Raw genomic sequence first — 14,239 nt, forward strand, 5'->3', positions numbered from 1 at the left:
GAAGAAAACACACATGAGTTTGAAAGAAGGGTCATATTTGATTTAAGATGAATTTTTTACAATGTATTTGAGATACCCAATTAAAGAAATACTCGGGGACACAGATGGTTGAGTGGTAGGATGCTCGCCTTCCGTATGGGAGACCCGGGTTCAATTCCTGGACCATGCACTGCCCTCCACAAAAAAAGAAAAAAAAAATTAAAGAAATACTATGATACCTGATTTTAGGAACTGTAAAATCTGAAGGAAGCTTGGAGATTTTCACCATTTGTGGTCTGTTTGGAAATTTTTCAAAGATTCGAAGGCGCAAAGGGAGCTTTTCTTTGGTGTCTGCATTTGCTTCACTTTGCTTTAACTAAAGAAAAAAAAACATAAAAAGAAAAGAGAAAAGGGGGACATACGGTATAGTCATAGAAAATTAGATTTTTAGAATCAAAGAAACAATGAGTAATTATACAAAGAAACAGAAGATGGCAGCAAAGACCACGTATAAGTCTCTTGCACGCCATATACACAAAAGGATATATAGTGTATGATCTCATTGAAATGAAATAATTAGAATAAGCAAATTCATGGAGATGGAAGCTAGGATATAGGTTACCAGGACTGTAACTGGGGTGCAGGTAGTACACGGGAAGTTAACGCTTAAATTGTACAGAGTTTCTATTTGGGGTAATGGAAAAACTTTAGTAATGGGTGGCAGTGATAGTAACATAATATTGTGAACATAATTAACGGAAAAATATATTTGAATATGGTTAAAAAGATAAGTTTTGGATTATATATACATATCACTAAAATACAAGAATATCCATAGGACTGTACAACAGAAACAGTAAACCCTGAGGTGAACCATGGATTATAGCTAATAGTATAATTATAAAAATTTCTCTCCTCAATTGCAACAAACGTCCCAAATAATGCAAGGTGTTAATGCTAAGGAACTTGTATTCTATGCATGATTTTCCTGAAAGCCTACAACTTCTTTAATAAAGCAAACAGAAAAAACCCTTCGAGCTATGGGAAAATACAAACGCAAACACAAACAGAAACGAAGCAGAACAAAAACTAAACCAGAAAAAGAAAAGCAATGAGAATAAAACTTTCTTATTTCATTCCCAAATATAAGCTTATCAACTTACACATTATTTTCATTGCTTATTTATTTATTATCACTAAACTAGTTAAGTGATATGTTTTGTTTTGCTGATACATGCAATAAAAGTAGAAATCAGAACAACAAAAGCAAATTGAAACATGAATGAAATATGAATGACAGAATCGTGCTTAGTGGAAATGCTTGTAAAAAGATAAAATTTTAAGAAAACTGATCATTTATTCTAGCAGAGATAAGAAAGGAAATCTCAATTCAGGAAGAACAAACTGGAACACAAAGCAAAATCTTCTATTTAATTTGTCATAAATTATTCTTGTGAGAAAGGGGAAGCAAACTGCCGGCAGGCTGGCTTGCTTGATTCCTTTAAGAATGGTTTTATAATTCTAACAATTGGGGTTTAGGGAAGCTGAGGCTTACACATCGCACACCTGAAGTGACGCTGAGCCTGGGCTAGAAGCATCAGCCTTCTCCGCTTTCTTACACTCTCTTCTGGCCCCTCGCAGTGCTGTATTCTCTTGAGGGCCTCCTTACTTCCATTTTCCACTCCTGTCTTCTCTCAAGCCTCTTTACACACAGGAATTCACCTCTCTTGTGTACACTGACTCCTGTCCTGGCATGCCATAAGGCACCTTGTAACACTGATTCCATTCAATCAGTTCCTCTAATTCAGGCAACATTTTGAGAGGCTTATTATCCCCTTGTTGGGCATGTTTTCATTTTACAGTTACAATTTTGTCCTGGGTGATGGGAAGATTAATATTGGAAGTAGAGAGCTTGTGTTCCTGAAAGAGGCGGGGTTCCTCCCTCCTCCCCTATAAGAATGTCCAAGCTGGCCAGAGAGAATGGGAGTCTTGCGTTTTGGGGGAAGGGGGACTCCAAGTTTCGATATTATAGAAGACTCAATTGTCCATCCAACTGATTGTGGGATCATAGTGAGGTTGTGTGTCCTGATTTCTGGTTCAGAAAGCCTGCCTCTTTTTTCATTCTCCTACAGAAGTGGCTCCTACCATTTTGTTTGGAATAATAGAAATCTTTCCCATGGTCGTTTCTGGGCCGTTTAATCTTGTGGGTGGCCGTTGGTTCTCTCTGTTTTAGATGGTGATCTCATTTAGGGAAGGGGCCACTGCTGGTCTTCACCCCCCCCCCCCACAGAAGTCCTGAACACTGCAATGCGTGCAAAATGGCCTGTCCTCAACAGTTTGATAGTTGTGAAGATGTCAATGATAAAGAATTAGCTCCCAAAGGCACAAAGCAAAAATTGCTAACATCTCCAAGAGAGACAGGCAGTTAGAAAAATGACTCCATATACAACCAGTGAAAGACTTGCTTATCAAAAGTCCATTGATAAACCAGTAGAAAAATATTTATCTATGGTAAGGGTATATAAGTAGAACACACAGAAAAAGAAAAAAAAAATTAATTTATTAAGTCAGAGCAGAGAGTAAGGCAATTATATAAGGCCAAAGACAGGTTGATGAGTTAGAGTGGAAATAAGGAATTCATTAATTTACTCATTCATTGACTCATTCATTTAAACATTGATGCAGTCATTTTAAGTCATATCCTATAGGTCAGGTATAATGCTAAGTTCCAGGGGTATAAAAATAAATAAGACAGAGCACTTGCCCTTACTAAGCACACATTATAACCAAGTAGATGGTTCTATAAACAGGCAATGGTGATAAAATCTGATAGCTCCTCTAGATGGGATATGAAACACTGCTGTGGGCTCTCAGAATAGGGAGCAAAGGGAGAAATAAGAAAAAAATGAAGGTGCTACCTCTATTCCAAGAAATTTCTTGTGCAGCAAAATAGCTACATAAACTATGTTAGTCAACATTGGGATCTAGACGTACAAGGACTGGTATGCATATTTTATGAGAATTAAATGTCTTTGATGAGATAGAAAGCAAATGATATATCAATCAGGGTACTTCATCAAAATGAAAATTTCAAGCTCATTCCTAAAACCCTTTTAGCCTGCCCATTTCTCTCAATCTCCACCACTGCTTCCCTAGTCAAAATATCATGTGATCCCCTGCCTTTTGGCACCTTCTAATCTGCTCTCCTTTCTGTGATCATAGTAATCTCACTTCCTCACTTAAAGCCTTTCAATGGAGTCCCACTGTTCTTAAAACAACACTTTAAATCCTGGCTTTCGGGCTCTATCTGGGCTCTTCCTCCCTCCCAATCCAGCCTCACCCTGTCCTGTGTCTGCACTATGCCCCCAGTCTCGTCGTCTTTCAGTTCTTCAAAAGTGTCATGGGCTCTCTGACTCACAACCTTTGTCCACATAGTTCCTTCTGTTGGGGAGGCTCCTCTATTCCTCCTTCTCTTCTTGCTTCATTCACTCCTATCTGTTCTTCAGATTTCAGTTTTAGTAGCAATTCTACAGAGAAGTTTTCTTTGGCCCACAGGATCTGCCTTTTTCAAGCTCATAATATACTAGGTTGTACCATAGAATACTGCTGTTTATATCGGTCACAGCAGTCAAAAATCTGCATTATCCTATGCTTCCACCTGATACATACCATAGTTTGAATTTCAATTGTGCAACCGCTTGAACACTCTATCTATTTTCTTTGAGACTGTAAACTCTGGGAGGATAGGGACTGTATTGAATTTTAGTTAATATTCCATATCCGGTGCCTGGCACAAGATTTGGCCCAAAGTAGGCACTTAACAAACATTTGTTGAAAAAATAATTGTACTGATTAGGTGGCAGATGTATTCCCAGCAGATTATTGGAAAATAAGATAAAGGATTTTACGTATATACTAAAAGGTATAAAAAGCTAGAGAGATAAGCATTATCAATTTATTGCTTGCATATAATAGTTGGTGTGGAATGTAGGTTTCCCTACACTCACAGAATGCTGTGCAATATGACCCCAGTGTCATTTAACCTGAATTGGTGTCTGTCATTGATAAAGTGCTGAATAAGTTTAGACTTATAAAATCTTGCGAAGGGACATGTTGGGTAAATTGCAAATTAAAATTAATCAAATATTCTACAGTATAATATTTAGCATATGTAGGTTCCCTATATTAAAAATTAGCTACCTTGTCTATATGTTTTTTAATGGAACTCATTACATTCTAATTTGTATTAGAGTCATTTATACTCATGCTTAATATTTTCCCAAAGTCCTGTAAGCTCCTTAGGGATAAGATTTCATTTTTAATTTACTTATATAGCACCTGCCAAAGAGTAGAAATCTAAGTGTTTGTGAATAAATGCATTAGCATTCAGCATGAGTTAAACATTGATCAGTAAAACTATAAAGCAAATGAGAAGCTATTTTTGATGACTAAGAAGTTTCCTCAGGATCTTGAAAATCTTCTTTTTTACTATCAGTCATTGTGCAAAAGTGCCAGTTAAAATGGAAAGGGAAAAGATAGCTTGATCGGTTGGTGTGTCAGCTCTTGCTGCGGAGGCGCTGAACTGAATGCACTGTGAGGAGGAAGGACTCCTTTCTGAAGAGCTCTTTTCTGCTGTTGACAGTTGTCATGGTTAGGGACAGGTGTCAACTTGGCCAAGTTGTGATACCTGTTCATCTGATTGGGCAAGCGGCCTGTCTGTTGCAATGAGGACATTTCATAGGATTAGGTCATGATCAGGTCAGCTACATCCACAGCTGATTCCATTTGTAATCAGCCAAAGGGGAGTGTCTTCTGCAATTAGTGATGCTAAATCCAATCATGGGAAGCCTTTTAAGGAGGACTCAGAGGAGACAGGTTGCATTCCTGCTTTGGCTGGTGAGCCTCTCCTGTGGAGTTCATCCAGGCCATCCATTGGAGTCATCGGCTTCGCAGCCTGCCCTGTGGATTTTGGACTCTGCATTCCTACGGTCACGTGAGACACTTTCATAAATTTTATATTTGCAAGTGTTCCCTGTTGATTCTGTTTCTCTAGAGAACCCTAACTAATACATCTTGGTACCAGGAGTGGTTCTTAAGGAGCAGAATCTTAAAAATGGGTTTTTATGAATGGTTTTCTACTCTGACTGGGCTCAGAGACACTAAGGACTCTGATTCCCGTAATAAGAATGACACTCCCAATCCATGGACTGAGTTGGCAAAGGAGATAGTCAAAATATCATCATTCGATTCTCCTAATGCTTCGCTTGTACAAAGCCAGACTCTGGGGGATAATGTTTTTGACACTTTTACAGAGTTTTGTAGAAATAAGAGTTATAGAGATGTTGGTTGGTTGTTGTTAGATACACTGTCTACATTAAAGGGTGAAAGGGATGGGCTTAAGGCTTCAAACAAGAAGCTTAAGTGCCGTCTGAAAGATGTAGAGGTTTCTATGAGTATCCTGAAGGAAAATTTTATTTCCTGTAGCCGTAGACTTGAGATCTCTGAAAATCAGACTCAGAATCTTATTGTTAGAGTAGCAACTTTACAACGTAAACTGAAATCTCAGTCTTGCATGGCGTCTGCCGTTAAAGTGAGGGCATTGATTGGAAAGGAGTGGGACCCTGAAAAATGGGATGGTGACATATGGATTGATAATGATGTTGGGGGTGAGGTTGAAACCCTAGACCATGCTGAGCCTTCTTTAGATAACCCTGTAATAGTCTGCCCTGAGGACATAGCCGCCCCACCTCCTGCCTGCCTTGAGGAATTGGCCACCCAACCTCCTCCTGAAGGGATTAGCCCTAGAGTTATTAATCCTGTTTCACCAGATGAAACTGCAAATGAAAGCCCTGAAGCAAATGGCTTGGAAGATATTTCTAATTCTTTTCATGACCCACCCCCACCACCCCTCATTTCTTCTAGACCTATAACTAGACTAAAGTCCCAACAGGCCCCTAAAGGTGAGGTACAAAGTATCACACATGAGGAGGTACGTTATACTCCAAAAGAACTGTGTGAGTTTTCCAATTTATATAGACAGAAATCAGGGGAATATGTGTGGCAATGGATTTTAAGAGTGTGGGATAATGGTGGAAGGAATATAAGGCTGGATCAGGCTGAATTTATTGATATGGGCCCACTAAGCAGAGATTCTGCATTCAATGTTATAGCTAGAGCAGTTAGAAAAGGTGTTAACAGCTTGTTTGGGTGGTTGGTTGAAACATGGATCAAAAGGTGGCCAACATTACCTGAGGTTGAAATGCCAGAACTGCCCTGGCATAATGTAGATGAGGGGATCCAGAGGCTTAGAGAGATTGGGATATTAGAGTGGATTTATCATGCAAAGCCTGCTCTTACACCCCAGGAATGTCCAGAGGATGCACCTTTTACCAGAACAGTGAGAAATAAATTTGTGAGACTAGCACCATCATCCCTCAAGAGCTCTGTGGTTGCACTTCTCTGTAGGTCAGATATTACTGTAGGAACTGCTGTCACTGAGCTGGAATCCTTAAACACAATGGGGATGACAGGATCCCGAGTTGGCAGAAGCCAGGTGGCAGCACTTAATCACCAAAGACAGGGTAGACGTGGGTATTATAATAGACAACAAACTCAAAGGAGGCATCAAAATTATATGACACGCAGAGATTTGTGGCATTGGCTAGTAAATCATGGGGTGCCTAGAAATACAATAGAAGGGCAGTCTACTAAATTCTTGTTGGAACTGTATAAACAAAAGAGTTCTAGGTCAAGGGAACAGAAGTCTAACCTGAATTACAAAAACACAGAGTCACGGCCCCTTAACCAATTTCCAGACTTGAAACAGTTTACAGACCCTGAGCCCCTTGAATGAAGGGGAGGCCAGGTCCCTATGGGGTAGAAACCTGTTACACTGCCACAAATTTATACTGTTAACCTTCCTCTAAGTCTTCCCCAAGGAGACCGACGGCCTTTTACCAGGGTAACTGTGCATTGGGGAAAAGGAAATGATCAGATATTTCGGGGATTATTAGACACTGGTTCAGAAGTGACATTAATTCCAGGGGACCCAAAACGTCACTCTGGACCACCAGTCAGAGTGGGGGCTTATGGAGGCCAGGTGATCAATGGAGTTTTAGCTCAGGTCCGTCTCACAGTGGGTCCAGTGGGCCCCCGGACCCATCCTGTAGTTATTTCCCCAGTTCCGGAATGTATAATTGGCATAGACATACTGAGCAACTGGCAGAATCCCCACGTTGGTTCTCTAACTCGTGCAGTGAGGGCTATTATGGTGGGAAAGGCCAAGTGGAAGCCACTAGAACTGCCCCTACCAAGCAAAATAGTAAATCAAAAGCAATACCATATTCCTGGAGGGATTGTAGAGATTACTGCCACTCTTAAGGACTTGAAAGATGCAGGGGTGGTGATTCCCACCACATCCCCATTCAACTCTCCTATTTGACCTGTGCAGAAAACAGATGGGTCTTGGAGAATGACAGTGGATTATCATAAACTCAACCAGGTGGTAACTCCAATTGCAGCTGCTGTTCCAGATGTAGTATCATTGCTTGAGCAAATCAATACATCCCCTGGTACCTGATATGCAGTTATTGATCTGGCAAATGCTTTTTTCTCAATAGCTATTAGTAAGGACCACCAGAAACAGTTTGCTTTCAGCTGGCAAGGTCAGCAATATACTTTCACTGTCCTACCTCAGGGGTACATCAACTCTCCAGCCCTATGTCATAATCTTGTTCGCAGAGACCTTGATCGTTTCTCCCTCCCACAAGACATCACACTGGTCCATTATATTGATGATATCATGTTGATTGGACCTAGTGAGCAAGAAGTAGCAACTACTCTAGATTTACTGGTAAGGCATTTGCGTGTCAGAGGATGGGAGATAAATCCAACAAAAATACAGGGGCCTTCCACTTCAGTAAAATTTTTAGGTGTCCAGTGGTGTGGGGCATGTCGAGATATCCCTTCTAAGGTGAAGGATAAATTGCTGCATCTGGCCCCTCCCACATCCAAAAAAGAGGCACAATGCCTAGTTGGTCTTTTTGGATTTTGGCGACAACATATTCCTCATTTGGGTGTGCTACTCCGGCCCATTTATCGAGTGACCAGAAAAGCTGCTAATTTTGAGTGGGGACCTAAACAAGAGGAGGCTCTGCGACAGGTCCAGGCTGCTGTGCAAGCTGCTCTGCCACTTGGGCCATATGATCCAGCAGATCCAATGGTGCTGGAAGTGTCAGTGGCAAATAGAGATGCTGTCTGGAGCCTTTGGCAGGCCCCTATAGGAGAATCACAATGCAGACCCTTAGGATTTTGGAGCAAAGCCTTTCCATCTGCTGCAGATAACTACTCTCCTTTTGAGAAACAGCTTTTGGCCTGCTATTGGGCCTTAGTAGAGACTGAATGCTTAACCATGGGCCACCAAGAAGGGGATTACATTATTGTCTGGGGTAATTGACCCTGACTATCAGAACGAAGTAGGACTGCAACTACATAATGGAGGTAAAGAAGAGTTTTCTTGGAATATAGGAGATCCCCTGGGGCGTCTATTAGTACTACCATGCCCTGTGATTAAAATCAATGGAAAACTGCAACAACACAATCCAGGCAGGACCACTAATGGCTCTGAGACTTCAGGAATGAAGGTTTGGGTCACCCCACCAGGCAAAGAACCACGGCCAGCTGAAGTGCTTGCTGAGGGGAAAGGGAACATGGAATGGGTAGTGGAAGAAGGTAGTGATAAATATGAACTTCGACCACGTGATCAGTTACAGAAACGAGGACTGTAATGCTGTTTTGTGTTATACTATTTAAGTTGTAAGATATCAAGTTTAAGAATGAATGTTGCCCAAGGATTTGCACGCTATTCTGGAGAGATTTAATGTGTTTCCAGTTATATGCAGGACAGTTGAGTATTGTCAGGTAAAAGAAAAAATGTGTGCTTATTTGTTTTCATTTGGAAATTAAGTATGGTCTAAGGTGATATATATGTATAGGTGCCAAGTTGACAAGGGGTGGACTGTCATGGTTAGGGACACGTGTCAACTTGGCCAAGTTGTGGTACCTGTTCATCTGATTGGGCAAGCGCTGGCCTGTCTGTTGCAATGAGGACATTTCATAGGATTAGGTCATGATCAGGTCAGCTACATCCACAGCTGATTCCATTTGTAATCAGCCAAAGGGGAGTGTCTTCTGCAATTAGTGATGCTAAATCCAATCATGGGAAGCCTTTTAAGGAGGACTCAGAGGAGACAGGTTGCATTCCTGCTTTGGCTGGTGAGCCTCTCCTGTGGAGTTCATCCAGGCCATCCATTGGAGTCATCGGCTTCGCAGCCTGCCCTGTGGATTTTGGACTCTGCATTCCTACGGTCACGTGAGACACTTTCATAAATTTTATATTTGCAAGTGTTCCCTGTTGATTCTGTTTCTCTAGAGAACCCTAACTAATACAACAGTTTAGCAGCATCAACTGTACCTAAGAGAAGTGTGAGCACCTGTGCACCACAGCCATCTCCTGGTGTGTTCATCGCAGCACTGAGTCCCAAAGTAAGGGCAGTCAAACTGCCCCTCAGCCACTGAATGGACAAATAAAATGTGGTTCGTTTACACATTTGCAGGAATGAACTGCAAGCCAACATAAGTTTTTGGGTGAATGTCACAGCATTCTGTTGGGTGAAAGAAGCCAGACGCAGAAGAGTGTGTACTGAATGATTCCACTTATATAAAGTTAAAAACAGGCAAAACGTATCTATGTTGCTAAGTGTCAGGAGTTTGGTTTTCTGGGAGTGGGGGTGGCAGATAAAGATTGGAAGAGAGAATGCAGAGGGACATCTGGGTACAGTCAATATTTCTTGATCTGGATGCTGGTCGTGTTCAGTTTGTACAAATTTAGCAAACTACCACTTCCATATGTAAAAAGTTTAAAATAAAAAAGGCAGATGACGCAATTGAGCAAAACCATCAAATTCTTACTCCACCATTATTATCACCACAACCTTGACCATTTCTCCTTCCCCCATCCATGATCCAGACCAAGATTCAAAAACAGAAAAAAGAAAGAGTAAGATGGGATTAAAGAGTATGCAGGGGGTGGGTTGAGTAGAGGTGGGGATAAGGCAACTAGGATACATAGACAGTTTTCATGGTAGTTTGAAAACACTATGAAGTTTTTAAAAAATGTGATAAAATGGTATTCTACCTTCTATCCAAATTCTTTCTCCTTGCAATTAAGCACAGATTTTTAAAGTTCAAAGCTACTTTAATATAAATGAGTCAATACTATAAATTATAAGAACTAGTTATCAATTTAAGATCATTATACTATCCCACAAAAGCAGACCTACTGACATAAGAGATATATTATAAAGAAATTGTAATGATAAATACACACATTTAAAAACATATCTCAAAGATTTTTATCCCCGAAGGGAAGGAACATAGGGCAGAGAACCCCAAGTTTTATTCTCTATACTGAAAAACAGAATGTAAAGAACAGTGCAAAGGGAGAGGGGTCTATAATGGCTTCAACTGAGCACGAAGCCTCACTGCCACGGAGAGATGAGATGATAGCTTTGTAATGGACTACCGCATGGTAAAAAGCATATTTGCAAAAAAGAATCAGAGTCAAAGAAAAAAACCCAAACCTCGAGCTTTAAAAAAAAAATAAATCGTCTAAGCTCAGTGCTGTTCTATGGCTCAGCATCTGTCTCGCCGAGATATCATTACACATTGGGCGGCTGAAAGCCTTTTGCTTCACTTGTGCTTCTCAAGAGAGTTTGGGTGTAATTGCTGTGCATGACACATCCCTGTTCTGCCTCATCGCTCAAATCTTCCATATTTCAGTCTGTGCTTTCTTCTGTTAAAATATTCAAACATTACTCGGTTTCAGCTCCTTTCTGAACGCGGCCACAAATAATTGAATTGAAGGATTATATTAAATACAAATGTTTGCAATTTTGTGTGTGTGTGATTTTCTAAAAGGAAACAAGGTAAACAAGATTCGGACTTGGAAAATATTCTAATTTTAAAATCCAGTCCAGTGCTAGTTTGAAGAATGCACAAAGATCTGTATCTTTGGGTTAGTGGGTTAGTGTAACTGAAGAATATTTTTGATGGGTAAATATATGGCAAATGACCATATTATGTTCATTTTGGAGAAAGGACCTCCTTCTCATTATTATATAAATAAATCAAAGCTCGAATATTCTCTGCTTCTTTGAACAATGTTTTACCGCTCTTTTGGATCTACATATGACACAGTAATTCAGAATACAGACTCTTCCTAAAGTATTAAATATTATTTCTTAAGGAAGTTTCTCTTGCCATTTTGAATGTGTGTTGCAACCATGGCTTCTGGGTTAAACAGATGGCGCATCTGGAACAATAATCAAACATGTTGGTTTTTATTACTATTACCATATCACTATAAAACCTTGATGTAAATATAAAGAACATCCCTCACTAGTTCGTTAAAGCCAATAAAGTTTCCAAGGGCAAAAGGCAGCCAGTCTGTATGATTGCATATCAGACAGAAATACTGTGTTATTTTAGAAATATTTCTTCTAATTTAAAAAGTTCTTTTGTCACTGATTCCCCGCCTTTTACAAAAATTTTTAAATAAAGCCAGAACTTTCAGGTCAAACTGGGGTTTTAACTACTTAAGCACATCAACTCAAACCACCAATGTAAATTGAAGGGCTAATTTCTTGTTAGCTTATGTGCCATGAAAGCTGGTGCCTCGAACACATTTAAAATAATTTCAAACATCAGCTGACAAATTATATGTGTTTTTTCCTTTCTACATGTACATTTACATCTCTCGATAAACTTCAATATGTCACTCCTTCCAGCCTAGCCACTAAGTAAATGGGGTGAGAAGCAATGTGCTGGGAGAAGCTGATGTACTGGGGACTAATGTACACTTCGGTGCTTCCCAGTTTGGGAACTCAGCAGAGCACTTAAAGAGTGGTTGCATTCCCAACAGCTTATGACATCCCTGAGATGAACATGAAATGTTTACTTTCAATGCAGAACCTAAGATTTTACAAGCTTTCAATGTCCTTCAGAAGGTTACTTTATACAACAATGAAAATAATATTTGCATCAAGGCTAAGCCAGCTCAAATAGCTCAGTAGTGGGGGAAAACCTACCAAAAAACTAGAATACCTAATTATATTGAATGAAGACATGTTCCTTACATTATTGTTCCCTAAAATCCCATTAATGGAGCTAATGATTTCTTAGAGGCAGTGATAATGAATCCAGCCTACTTTGTAGGATTTCTCTTCTGGGCTCCAAACACCTCTATTTTACATCATATCTCTCTTGTGTTATTCAACTGAGACACAACTGTTTCCATTAGGGAATTTACTGAGTCACAGAAAGATGTTCATTATGATAAAAAATGCAGTTTTTGCTTCACTTCAGGCAAAATTATATTGGTGTTCCATGTAAACTAGATACTTGGTTCTTGTTAATGAGATGAATAGTCAATAAGTAATAGGGAAAAAACCCATGCCACAGGGAATTCAGATTATAAATATAGGGTGTGCTCACACAATGTCCTCTCTTTCTTGGTTTAGAAAACATAGGAACAGCACAGTCAAAATAAAAACAGTGAAAAGGGAAGAATATATTAATATACATTTTTGCTCAGTTTTATAATTCCTTTGGATGTCCGTGCGCTCAAATGAAAAATGAAAATTTTCATTCCTGTATATAAACGCCAGATATATAAGTGAGGTAGCAAATTGATTGTGATTTGGATTACTCACAGGATATGTGCTATGAAAACGAAAGCTATTCTTAAGACATGGTAACTGCTAGCTTTACATGAAAATAATTTTCTCTAATGATTGGGGATAAATGAAGATAACGGCACATGTGTGCTTTTGGTTCCTTCAGTTCCTCCTAGCTTGGGACCATTTCAACTTTTTGAACCTCTCCATTTCTTTCCCCTTCCCTGTGTTGATTGATTTTCTCAAGACTTTTGATTATAAAATAAAAACATAAATAGAGAGGGTTAAATATTTCTTCTGCTCTCCCCTATTCTCATTCACTTAAAAAAAACTTTAATTTTAGAATGGTTTTAAATTTACAGAAAAATTGCATGGAAAGTACAGAGAGTTTCCCCTCCCCATTGCACCCTTGCCCCCAATGCAAACATAGTATCTTCTATTATTAATATCTTACATTAGTGTGGTGCATTTGCTACAACTGATGAACCAGTACTGATACATCATTAGTAACTAAAGTCCATGGCTTATATTAGGGATCGTTCTATGTGTACACAGTTCTACAGGTTTTGACAAATGCATAATGTCTTATATCCACCATAACCATATCATATAGAAGAGTTTCACTGCTTTAAAAATGCCCTATGCCCTACCTATTCATTCCTTCCCTCTACCTGCCCCCAAATGATGATAACCATTGATCTTTCTACTATCTCTATAGTTTCACCTTTTCTGCAATGTTCATACAGTTGGGATCATACAGTATGCAGCATTTTCACGCTGACTTCTTTCACTTAGAAACATGTATTTAAGGTTCCTCCCTGCCGTTTCATGGCTCATTTATTTTTATATCTGAATAGTATTCCATTATATGGATTGTGCCACAGTTTGTTTATCCATTCACCTATTTAAGGCCATCTTGGTTGCTTCCAATTTGGAGCAATTATAAGTAAAGTTGCTATAAGCATTCATGCGCAGCTATTTGTGTGGACATAATTTTTCAGCTCCTTTGGGTGAATACCTAGGAGTTCAATTGCTGGATCATATGATAAACCTATATTTATAAGAAACTGCCAATGTCTTCCAAGGCGGTTGTACCATTTTTCGTTCCCACCAGCAATGAATGAGAGTTTCTGTTGCTCTACAACCCCGTCAGTATTTGGAATTGTTGTGTTTTGGATTTTGGTTATTGTAATGGGTGTGTGGTCATGTCCTTTGCAAACGGATTCTTTAAAGAGTTGTCTACACTCGTCATCTACAATACTTGTCTACACTCACTTCTCACTCGTCCTTTTCCCTTCTCCAATCTCAGTTCTCTCCCCACCACTTTATTGGAACTGCTCTTGCCTGGGGCACCAATATTTCCTAGGTTGCTGACTCCAGCGGTCAACTGGCCATCCAGGTGTTACCTCACTGCACCTTTTTAAGTCTTCCTGACTGGTTCCATCTCAGTCTTGCCTCTTTAAATACATCTTTCAGCACACCTAAAAGATAGATACCATCATGTTCTTCTGGTCCTAAGGTGAAGT

The 14,239-nt window shown here is 39.6% G+C and overlaps 1 protein-coding gene across 1 annotated transcript in view; it reads right to left on the minus strand.

Moving 5' to 3' along the window:
• The window catches only part of NALCN (sodium leak channel, non-selective), a 326,977-nt gene that overhangs the window by 93,420 nt on the left and 219,318 nt on the right, over positions 1-14,239 (minus strand). Inside the window, exon 15 of the mRNA XM_077155855.1 lies at positions 219-355. Within this exon, the coding sequence (XP_077011970.1) occupies positions 219-355 (137 nt within the window). The remainder of the gene's footprint in view (positions 1-218; positions 356-14,239) is intronic.

This window comes from Tamandua tetradactyla, chromosome 4 (genome assembly GCF_023851605.1).
Source record: "Tamandua tetradactyla isolate mTamTet1 chromosome 4, mTamTet1.pri, whole genome shotgun sequence".
In the NCBI taxonomy this organism is placed as follows: Eukaryota; Metazoa; Chordata; class Mammalia; order Pilosa; family Myrmecophagidae; genus Tamandua; species Tamandua tetradactyla.